The sequence below is a fragment of the Pseudophryne corroboree genome, chromosome 2, assembly GCF_028390025.1.
Source record: "Pseudophryne corroboree isolate aPseCor3 chromosome 2, aPseCor3.hap2, whole genome shotgun sequence".
Lineage (NCBI taxonomy): Eukaryota > Metazoa > Chordata > Amphibia > Anura > Myobatrachidae > Pseudophryne > Pseudophryne corroboree.
The window spans coordinates 497,190,692-497,203,112 of NC_086445.1; the positions used below are offsets into that span (position 1 = coordinate 497,190,692).

Sequence of the window (12,421 nt, forward strand, 5' to 3'; positions counted from 1 at the left end):
ATACAGCAGTTCCTCCGCCCCAGGTCTCCCCCTCTGGCGATGCAGCATTTTTATAAATTTATAATGCAGGGCGGGTTGGGCAAGATTGAGGTTTAAGGGGGCCCACTGCACGCCAGACCCAACAATAAAAGGACAACCCCCCAATCCTACCAATAAAATTGGCAACCCCCCTGCCCCTTCCAACACCTAACAAAATTTACAACCCCACCTATACAACTGACAATCTCCCTACCTGAATGCCCACTGCCCGCCACTGCTATGCCTTCAGTGCACTGAAATAGCAGCATATTACATCATGTATGTGATGCTGCTGTGAACTGTCCAGATCAGGGCAATATTTTCTGCAGTGTGAGGGACTCCATGTGAGGGCACCTGGGAGCCCTCTTCATCCAGCCCCCTGTCCTATAATCTGGCCCTGAGGACGGGGCTTCACTTGACACCTCCCCAGCCATTGACATAACCGCACACCACTGGTTTACAAGCAATGCTGGCCTGGAGCAATCAGGATGTGCAAGTGTAAAGTTGTGTGTGGACTGTGTAAGGTAGATGCAATTGGGAAGAATAGCTTATTTTGGGTGGTTCAGTCATTTGATAAGCTTGCTGAAGAGTTAAGTTTTCAGGGAACACTTGAAGGTTTGTAAACTAGAGGAAAGATGGAAAGTGGAACGTAGAAAAAAGGATTAGTTAGGCGGGTGACTTGGGGAATAGCAGTAATTAAATTAAGAACTTTGCTCCAATGCAACTATAATTTGGGACAGGACCACCAAAATGTGGGACAGGTCAACATGCAAGTCACAATTTCACCAGTAAAGGACATCAGATAAATGGTGTGTAACCAATCTGCTATATTTTGAGGGTCATAATGAGGAATCCCAGTGGGGTCCTTCACTGGGGAAGTCCTATTACAATTATTATTTTAACAGGGTTTTCGAGAACACTTTACAGGCAAGAAGAGAGTCCGCATAGTCAACTTTCGTAAAACTGTTGGATGATTTTGTGAAAAGAATATAATTGAATTGGATTTTAAATTCTAAGGGTTTTATGGAAGCTTTCGTTTTAGGGAACAGTTGGCAGAGAGCAGATAGTGAGGCAATGGAGGATTCCAGCAGCTCTACGAGGGGTGTGGAATAAGTTTCCAAATGTACAAAAAGTATTAGATTTACAAACACAGTGAACATTACATTTTTTTAAATTATTCACCAGAGGAGTCTACGCAAAGTTGCATGTTCCCAAACCACTCAGTGGAGCAGCTGGACCCGTCCGAAGCAGGAATGTCTTCTATATGCTGGATCAAGGTCTCCACTGCAGCTTGACTCAAAACAAATACCACACATCATGAGCTTGATTTGTGGGAACGCAAAGAATTTGCAGGGGGCCAGGTCTGAACTGTACGGCAAATGGCCAAGCTCCTGGATGCATTCATGGGCCAGAAAATTCACCACTTTCCGGGACTTGTAGTGCTAGAGAAGAGCACCACTAGTGCAAGTTTTTGGATGGCCCCTGGAACTGGCTTCAAGCATTTGCAGAAGGCATTGGCTGGTGTACCAATCCCAAGTGACGTTGCGCCGCTGCATGAGTGGTATGGTAGCCACATGACCAGTCCTGGTCACAAAAACAGCCAACATCTGCTTGGCCATACTGAGCTAACATCGGAACTTTTGTGGCAGGGTAACTCCAACTGGGGTCCACTAGGCCAACTGGTCTTGGGGTCAAAACTGTAGATCCAAAATTCATCGGGCCAAGCTTTTCATAGAGCATCAACTGGATGGATTCCGATAGCCTTCTCTATCTGGGCTGTGGTCATCCTGGCGTCCACCTCAACTATGGCCCACACGGCAGCAACGTTGTCTTCTGTGATGGCAGACACAGGTTGGCTACAGCGCTCCTAGTCTTCCAGGTGCCATATCCTGCACAGAAATTCTGCAAACCACTCTAACACAGTGGTTCAGGACGGTGCTTCCTCCCAAAAAGCAGCTCGCAGTAAGTAAAAACTCTCACGCTGTTGCAGACCTCTTGCAGTCGTAGAAGATAATCGCTCTCCAGTGGTTGAGCTCTATAACTATTTTGTGAAGGAAGTGACTTCTTCGATGTGCATTGCTTCTTATATATGTTTCTGTGATTTGACATTTAAAAAAAAAAAACTTTAGTCAGAGATTACATCTCACAACCAGTCAGATTGTGTCTAATCTAACTATGTACTGCACATTCGGAAACTTATTGCACACCCCAGGGCCGGTTCTTGGCCTTGTGGCGCCCCGGGCAAAGTATAGGGGCGTGGCTTCAAATGGGGGCGTGGTCAGTTACGCCCCCATTTATGCCCCCTGTAGCGACGCTGAAAGAAAAAATAAAATAAAGTATACTTACCATCACCGTTCCTGATCCAGACCGCTGCAGACCTCCTCCGCCGGCGGCGCCGCTCTTCTCCTCTCCTCGACTATGGGAGAGACGTTATTACGTCTCTCCCATAGAACAGCATAGACATTAGAGGTCAATTATGACCCCTAGTGTCTGTGCCACTATGCTGTGCGGTGCGCGATGACGTCATCGCGCACCGCACAGCAAAGGTCCTCTACATGAAGGGAAACTAGACCGTGGCGTCTAGTTTCCCTTCATGGAGAGGACCTTTGCTGTGCGGTGCGCGATGACGTCATCGCGCACCGCACAACTAAGGTCCTCTCAGTGAAGGGAAACTAGACGCTACGCGTCTGGTTCCCTTCAAAGCGGGGGGGGCACAGCGGGGCACAGTGGCGGATCTTGTCCTGGTGCGGCGCCCTCCGGATGGTGCCGGCGCCTCCGGAAAGGCGGCGCCCCGGGCAAAAGTACCGCTTGCCCGTGGCAAGATCGCCACTGGCGCACCCATCGTACTACAGAGTATTCTAACATCTCACAGATCGTAGAGGAGGGAAGTGTAAGGGAGGAGTTGTGTTCTAGCTGATCACCTGGGAGCACTATGGGGCAGCGAGCACTTTTGTGCAAATTTGGGCCGCCGTAAAGTGTGTTCGCTGCCACAATGATTTGCACCTGCGAAATCACCACAGCTAATAGGACTGACCCCTTATAATTTACTGTTACAAACAAACATATTTCTTATTTTAATATGTCATTTTGTACTTTTTAATAAGATGGTTGATACCTTATTTTAATATATACCTATAAGTACAGGTTGAGTCTCCCTTATCCAAAATGCTTGGGACCAGAGGTATTTTGGATATGGGATTTTTCCGTATTTTGGAATAATTGCATACCATAATGAGATATCATGGTGATGGGACCAAAATCTAAGCACAGAATGTATTTATGTTACATATACACCTTATACACACAGCCTGAAGGTAATTTTAGCCAATATTTTTTATAACTTTGTGCATTAAACAAAGTGTGTCTACATTCACACAATTCATTTATGTTTCATATACACCTTATACACACAGCCTGAAGGTCATTTAATACAATATTTTTAATAACTTTGTGTATTAAACAAAGTTTGTGTACATTGAGCGATCAAAAAACAAAGGTTTCACTATCTCACTCAAAAAAGTCCGTATTTCGGAATATTCCGTATTTCAGAATATTTGGATATGGGATACTCAACCTGTAATATTTTACAACCTTTTCATAAACGTAAGAGTACTAACACCAGAGTCCTCCTGTCCTCTTGTAGATTGATTTATGAACTTGCTTAAGCAAAGCATTTTGGGAAAGTGCCAGCACCAGTGTTGACGTACTGGGAGCTGAAAATCAGTTACTAGAAGAACTGCAGAGTGGTCAGACCAGGAAGCAGAGGATACATCTGCAGAAAGCAGGAGCAGGGTGGAGACACGATCAACTAATAGCATGTCTATGTGGAATAGGCTGGTGGAGGGCAAAGAGAAGTGTGTAAATGTCCGTGCTGTGGAATACAAGAAAAGGCGGCCTGGGAAGGAAGGGAACACACTGTGCGATATCGCTCATGAAGCATATCGCACATTGTGTACCCACCTTTAATGCAACTTGATTCTCCTAGAGATCTGCAACAAAATAACTCTAGTTGTTATGTATCTGTGTATACAGCAGGTCTTGAGACTGGAAATCATAGGGGACTGTATCTAATTATGTCCCTCATGTTAACCCTTGTAACATTATAAGGTAAATGTGTCTCATATGTATGCACTTGAATGGTTCACAGTCAGAAAGTTTATAAATATACTGTGAAGAGAAGGATCTAAATTTATATTAGTAGGTCACTAATCCGGTAATTCGGGACTATGTTAAATTGATCATGAGATCCCCTTGTTTTGCACCCGATTTGGTACAGGTGTACATTTTAAAAGGTGCACAATTTCTAAATAAATTGACGTTCAAATTGACATACTGTAAGATGGCAGCATCTACAGGTTTCCTGTGTTTTCTTTAACTGCATAATAAGCAGTTCTATAGCCAATTTAAATATGGATATTGATGTCATAACATAGTAGAAAGGAGTCACGGCAGGTCAGACCTTACACATGTACAAGTTCAATAACAGAGTCCTCCCATTAACACTGAAAGCACCTTAAGAGCAGACAAAACATTAGCTTGGATGCAATTTCTTTAAAATCCATTCCTTTAGATCAGGGGTTCTCAAACTCGGTCCTCAGGACCCCACACAGGGCATGTTTTGCAGGTAACCCAGCAGGTGCACAGGTGTATTAATTACTCACTGACACATTGTCAAAGGTCCACAGGTGGAGCTAATTATTTCACTTGTGATTCTGTGAGGAGACCTGCAAAACATGCACCGTGTGGGGTCCTGAGGACCGAGTTTGAGAACCTATGCTTTAGATCAGGGGTTCTCAAACTCTGTCCTCAGGACCCCACACAGTGCATGTTTTGCAGGTAACCCAGCAAGTGCACAGGTGTATTAATTACTCACTGACATTTTGAAAGGTCCACAGGTGGAGCTAATTATTTCACTTGCAATTCTGTGAGGACACCTGCAAAACATGCACTGTGTGGGGTCCTGAGGACCGAGTTTGAGAACCTGTGCTTTAGATGCTTGTAGCTGCTCTGCAATCCTTAGGTCATACTTGCCTACCTGACCCTCTCCATGAGGGAGAAAATGCTCTGTTCCTGGACTTTCCTGGTAATGTATGATTGCCATCACCTGTGGTGAAACACCTTTCTTATCAATTAACTAGCTCACCACAGGTGATGGCAATCATACATTACTAGGAAAGTCCAGGAACAGAGCATTTTCTCCCTCATGGAGAGGGTCAGGTAGGCAAGTATGCCTTAGGTGCATCTTGCCAATCTCTCCACAATCAGAAATTATAAGTAATGCCACCCACAGCACAATATAAATGTGTGTACTGTAATCATATCTCAATAAAATGATCTTGCATATTGCACTTTGCATATTTGTTGCTGGTATGATAAGTCTTATACGTGCATTCTGCAATTACAATTTTGCAGTTGAAAGAGAAAGGGAAAAAAAAAAAAATATCTTACACTGTGGGTTGAATTTTAGTGAACTCAACCGAGGTCTCCTCTTTCTTTTTGCGGAAGAAGAACCAGTAAGTCAGCAGGCCAACAATGAGAGAGAAAAGGAACATGTCTGCCATACCAAACATGGGCTCTTCAGCAGAGCCGCTCCCATCTTCAGAGTGGCACAAGTCTTTATTTACGCAGGAGTCGCCCATTTCTTTTTTAGACTCTAAAGAACAAAAAAAAAGTACAATATTTTAACACACAGTAGTAAAAGCTCTGGCTGTGTGCAGTGTAAAACATATACAAAATCGGTACAGTGCTGGTTACGGCTGAGACATTCATCTCATGGAACGTTCACGCATAACATTAGTACATATTTCTGGGGCATGAGAAAAGGAACTAGTCTGTCGAGCAAATGCACAAAAAAACAGGAAACTCTGCAGCAGAGCTATGCAAGTGGATAAAACATTCAGGAATAAAAAGGAAACCAACTAAAACAAGTGCACAACACAGTTAATATGATGGAAATCATGTGCAGTTTCCATCGTTGTTTTTTTCCCCCCTCAGGAACTATATCTTATACATACAGTAAGTGCACAAGAAATCATTAATTACTTCTCAATGGAGTGACAGGCAATACGGTCACACATATCTGCCTATTTCTGTTAAATGTATAGTGATCAATACTGAAAACAAAGTATGTAAAAATAAGATTTTACTCACCGGTAAATCTATTTCTCGTAGTCCGTAGTTAATGCTGGGGACTCCGTAAGGACCATGGGGAATAGACGGGCTCCGCAGGAGACTGGGCACTCTAAAATAAAGATTTGGTACTATCTGGTGTGCACTGGCTCCTCCCTCTATGCCCCTCCTCCAGATCTCAGTTAGGATACTGTGCCCGGAAGAGCTGACACAATAAGGAAGGATTTTGAATCCCGGGTAAGACTCATACCAGCCACACCAATCACACCGTATAACTCGTGATACTATACCCAGTTAACAGTATGAAATTTAACTGAGCCTCTCAACAGATGGCTCAACAATAACCCTTTAGTTAGGCAATAACTATATACAAGTATTGCAGACAATCCGCACTTGGGATGGGCGCCCAGCATCCACTACGGACTACGAGAAATAGATTTACCGGTGAGTAAAATCTTATTTTCTCTGACGTCCTAGTGGATGCTGGGGACTCCGTAAGGACCATGGGGATTATACCAAAGCTCCCAAATGGGCGGGAGAGTGCGGATGACTCTGCAGCACCGAATGAGAGAACTCAAGGTCCTCCTCAGCCCGGGTATCAAATTTGTAGAATTTAGCAAACGTGTTTGCCCCTGACCAAGTTGCAGCTCGGCAAAGTTGTAAAGCCGAGACCCCTCGGGCAGCCGCCCAAGATGAGCCCACCTTCCTTGTGGAATGGGCTTTTACTGATTTAGGATGCGGCAATCCAGCCGCAGAATGCGCGAGCTGAATTGTGCTACAAATCCAGCGAGCAATAGTCTGCTTAGAAGCAGGAGCACCCATTTTGTTGGGTGCATACAGGATAAAAAGCGAGTCAGTTTTCCTGACTCCAGCCGTCCTGGAAACATACATTTTTAAGGCCCTGACTACGTCCAGTAACTTGGAATCTTCCAAGTCCCTAGTAGCCGCAGGCACTACAATAGGTTGGTTCAAGTGAAAAGCTGATACCACCTTAGGGAGAAACTGGGGACGAGTCCTCAATACTGCCCTATCCATATGGAAAATCAGATAAGGGCTTTTACATGACAAAGCCGCCAATTCTGACACCCGCCTGGCCGAAGCCAAGGCCAATAACATGACCACTTTCCATGTGAGATATTTCAAATCCACAGTTTTAAGTGGCTCAAACCAATGTGATTTCAGGAAACTCAACACCACATTGAGATCCCAAGGTGCCACAGGAGGCACAAAAGGGGGCTGAATATGAAGCACTCCCTTTACAAAAGTCTGAACTTCAGGCAGTGAAGCCAGTTCTTTCTGGAAGAAAATCGATAGAGCCGAAATCTGGACCTTAATGGAACCTAATTTTAGGCCCATAGTCACTCCCGACTGTAGGAAGTGCAGAAAACGACCCAGCTGAAATTCCTCTGTAGGGGCCTTCCTGGCCTCACACCTCGCAACATATCTCCGCCAAATACGGTGATAATGGTTTGCGGTTACTTCTTTCCTGGCTTTTATCAGCGTAGGAATGACTTCCTCCGGAATGCCCTTTTCCTTTAGGATCCGGAATTCAACCGCCATGCCGTCAAACGCAGCCGCGGTAAGTCTTGGAACAGACAGGGCCCCTGCTGTAGCAGATCCTGTCTGAGCGGTAGAGGCCATGGGTCCTCTGATATCATTTCTTGAAGTTCTGGGTACCAAGTTCTTCCTGGCCAATCCGGAACCACGAGTATCGTTCTTACTCCTCGCCTTCTTATTATTCTCAGTACCTTTGGTATGAGAGGCAGAGGAGGGAACACATAAACCGACTGGTACACCCACGGTGTCACTAGAGCGTCCACAGCTATCGCCTGAGGGTCCCTTGACCTGGCGCAATATCTCTTTAGCTTTTTGTTGAGGCGGGACGCCATCATGTCCACCTGTGGCCTTTCCCAACGGTTTATCAACAGTTGGAAGACTTTTGGATGAAGTCCCCACTCTCCCGGGTGTAGGTCGTGTCTGCTGAGGAAGTCTGCTTCCCAGTTGTCCACTCCCGGAATGAACACTGCTGACAGTGCTAGTACGTGATTTTCCGCCCATCAGAGAATCCTTGTGGCTTCTGCCATCGCCATCCTGCTTCTTGTGCCGCCCTGTCGGATTACATGGGCGACTGCCGTGATGTTGTCTGATTGGATCAGTACCGGCTGGTTTTGAAGCAGGGGCCTTGCCTGACTTAGGGCATTGTAAATGGCCCTCAGTTCCAGAATATTTATGTGTAGGGACGACTCCTGACTTGACCAAAGTCCCTGGAAATTTCTTCCCTGTGTGACTGCCCCCCAGCCTCGAAGGCTGGCATCCGTGGTCACCAGGACCCAGTCCTGTATGCCGAATCTGCGGCCCTCTAGAAGATGAGCACTCTGCAGCCACCACAGTAGAGACACCCTGGTCCTTGGAGACAGGGTTATCAGTCGATGCATCTGAAGATGTGATCCCGACCACTTGTCCAAGAGGTCCCACTGGAAGGTCCTTGCATGGAACCTGCCGAATGGAATTGCTTCGTATGAAGCCACCATTTTTCCCAGGACTCGTGTGCAGTGATGCACCGATACCAGTTTTGGTTTCAGGAGGTCTCTGACTAGAGTCGACAGCTCCCTAGCTTTCTCCTCCGGGAGAAACACTTTTTTCTGTTCTGTGTCCAGAACCATCCCCAGGAACAGTAGGCGTGTGGAAGGAACCAGCTGCGACTTTGGAATGTTTAGAATCCAGCCATGCTGTTGTAGCACTTCCCGAGATAGTGCTACTCCGACCAGCAACTGCTCCTTGGACCTCGCCTTTATTAGGAGATCGTCCAAGTACGGGATAATTAAAACTCCCTTTTTTCGAAGGAGTATCATCATTTCTGCCATTACCTTGGTAAACACCCTCAGTGTCGTGGACAGTCCAAACGGCAGTGTCTGGAATTGGTAATGGCAATCCTGTACCACAAATCTGAGGTACTCCTGGTGAGGAAGGTAAATGGGGACATGCAGGTAAGCATCCTTGATGTCCAGGGATACCATGTAATCCCCCTCGTCCAGGCTTGCAATAACCACCCTGAGCGATTCCATCTTGAACTTGAATCTTTTTATGTATGTGTTCAAGGATTTCAAATTTAAAATGGGTCTCACCGAACCGTCCGGTTTCGGTACCACAAACAGTGTGGAATAGTAACCCTGTCCTTGTTTTAGTAGGGGTACCTTGACTATCACCTGCTGGGAATACAGCTTGTGAATTGCCTCTAGCACAGCCTCCCTGCCCGAGGGAGTTGTCGGCAAGGCAGATTTGAGGAAACGGCGGGGGGGAGACGCCTCGAATTCCAGCTTGTACCCCTGAGATACTACTTGAAGGATCCAGGGATCCACCCGTGAGCGAACCCACTGATCGCTGAAATTTTTGAGGCGGCCCCCCACCGTACCTGGCTCCGCCTGTGGAGCCCCACCGTCATGCGGCGGATTTGGAAGAAGCGGGGGAGGACTTTTGTTCCTGGGAACCTGCTGTTTGCTGCAGCTTTTTTCCCCTTCCTCTGCCTCTAGACGGAAAGGACCCGCCTTTTCCCCGCCTGTTTTTCTGGGGTCGAAAGGACTGTACCTGATAATACGGCGCTTTCTTAGGCTGTGAGGGGACATGGGGCAAAAATGCTGACTTCCCAGCTGTTGCTGTGGAAACAAGGTCTGAGAGACCATCCCCGAATAACTCCTCACCCTTATAAGGCAAAACTTCCATGTGCCTTTTTGAATCTGCATCCCCTGTCCACTGCCGAGTCCATAAGCCTCTCCTAGCAGAAATGGACAATGCACTTATTCTAGATGCCAGCCGGCAGATCTCCTTCTGTGCATCTCTCATGTATAAGACTGAGTCTTTTATACGCTCTACGGTTAGCAATATAGTGTCCCTGTCTAGGGTGTCAATATTTTCCGACAGAGAATCTGACCAAGCAGCAGCAGCACTGCACATCCACGCTGAGGCAATAGCTGGTCTCAGTATAACACCAGTGTGTGTATATATAGACTTCAGGATAGCCTCCTGCTTTCTATCAGTAGGTTCCTTTAGGGCGGGCGTATCCGGAGACGGTAGTGCCACCTTTTTTGACAAACGTGTGAGCGCTTTATCCATCCTAGGGGGAGTTTCCCAACGTGACCTATCCTCTGGCGAGAAAGGGAACGCCATTAGTAATTTTTTTGAAATCACCAATTTTTTATCGGGGAAAGCCCACGCTTCTTCACACACTTCATTTAATTCTTCAGATGGGGGAAAAACTATTGGTAGTTTTTTCTCCCAAAACATAATACCCTTTTTTGAGGTATCTGGGTTTATATCAGAAATGTGTAATACCTCTTTCATTGCCTCAATCATGCAACGAATGGCCCTAGTGGACATTAAATTTGACTCATCGTCATCGACACTGGCATCAGTATCCGTGTCGACATCTGTGTCTGCCATCTGAGGTAGTGGGCGCTTTAGAGCCCCTGATGGCCTTTGAGTTGTCTGGGCAGGCACAAGATGAGAAGCCAGCTGTCCCGCATTTGGCATGTCGTCAAATTTTTTATGTAAGGAGTCGACACTTGCACGTAATTCCTTCCATAAGTCCATCCACTCCGGTGTCTGCCCCGCAGGGGGTGACCTCACATTTATAGGCATCTGCTCTGCCTCCACATAAGCCTCCTCATCAAACATGTCGACACAGCCGTACCGACACACCGCACACACACAGGGAATGCTCTTAAAGGAGACAGGACCCCACAAAAGCCCTTTGGGGAGACAGAGAGTATGCCAGCACACACCAGAGCGCTATATAATGCAGGGACTAACTGAATTATGTCCCCTTATAGCTGCTATAAGTTAAACTGCGCCTAAATTTAGTGCCCCCCCTCTCTTTTTTACCCTTTCTGTAGTGTAGACTGCAGGGGAGAGCCAGGGAGCCTCCTTCCAGCGGAACTGTGAGGGAGAAATGGCGCCAGTGTGCTGAGGGAGATGGCTCCGCCCCTTTTTCAGCGGACTTTTCTCCCGCTTTTTTATGGATTCTGGCAGGGGTAATTACCACATATATAGCCTCTGGGGCTATATATTGTGGTTATTTTGCCAGCCAAGGTGTTTTTATTGCTGCCCAGGGCAGGGCAGGGCAGGGCAGGGCAGGGCAGGGCAGGGCAGGGCAGGGCGCCCCCCCCCCCCCCCCCCCAGCGCCCTGCACCCTCAGTGACCGGAGTGTGAAGTGTGTATGAGGAGCAATGGCGCACAGCTGCAGTGCTGTGCGCTACCTTGGTGAAGACTGAAGTCTTCTGCCGCCGATTTTCCGGACCATCTTCATGCTTCTAGCTCTGTAAGGGGGACGGCGGCGCGGCTCCGGGAACGGACACCAAGGACGGGTCCTGCGGTCGATCCCTCTGGAGCTAATGGTGTCCAGTAGCCTAAGAAGCCCAAGCTAGCTGCAAGCAGGTAGGTTCGCTTCTTCTCCCCTTAGTCCCTCGTTGCAGTGAGCCTGTTGCCAGCAGTTCTCACTGTAAAATAAAAAACCTAACATATACTTTCTTTCTAGGAGCTCAGGAGAGCCCCTAGTGTGCATCCAGCTCGGCCGGGCACAGAAATCTAACGGAGGTCTGGAGGAAGGGCATAGAGGGAGGAGCCAGTGCACACCAGATAGTACCAAATCTTTCTTTTAGAGTGCCCAGTCTCCTGCGGAGCCCGTCTATTCCCCATGGTCCTTACGGAGTCCCCAGCATCCACTAGGACGTCAGAGAAAGTAAAAATATATCCTTCGCTTTAAGAGAAAAATTATATATTATGTCAAATCCAGTTATTGCTGTGGAAACATGACACATCATTTAGTGTCAGAACGTAAAAAGCATTAAGAATGCAAATCAGTGCTTGAGGTTGGTCAAGGTAATCCCTTCATTTAGCCATGGAGCCAAGGTCGCAGTACAGTTGTTGAGAGATTTTCTTGCACTGCGGGGCTACGTGATTATACAGATCACTTCATTTTGCCCAATTATTCATTTAAAATGTTCACCTCAGTAGAGAAATTACAAAGCTTAGGAAAGAATACTTAATTTAAAAAAAAAAAGAAAAGATTAACTTTTAATATAATGTATAACCTTTAAAAGAGAGGCCCTTGGACCTCTCAAAGGATATTGAATCTTGATTCATATACAAAAGCAATATTCAGCTTCAGATTAAAATTACACGTCACCCAAAACTGGCAACTACGCAAACAGTGAATCATTTCATGCACAATCTTTGGCAAAATAAGAATAACGAAATCTACGGAAACACGCACATATGC

General features: G+C 46.5%; 1 protein-coding gene across 1 annotated transcript in view; it reads right to left on the reverse strand.

The window, feature by feature from the left end:
• The window catches only part of LOC135030952 (NADPH--cytochrome P450 reductase), a 170,142-nt gene that overhangs the window by 72,772 nt on the left and 84,949 nt on the right, over positions 1-12,421 (reverse strand). Inside the window, exon 2 of the mRNA XM_063953975.1 lies at positions 5,467-5,671. Coding sequence (XP_063810045.1) covers positions 5,467-5,671 — 205 coding nt within the window. The remainder of the gene's footprint in view (positions 1-5,466; positions 5,672-12,421) is intronic.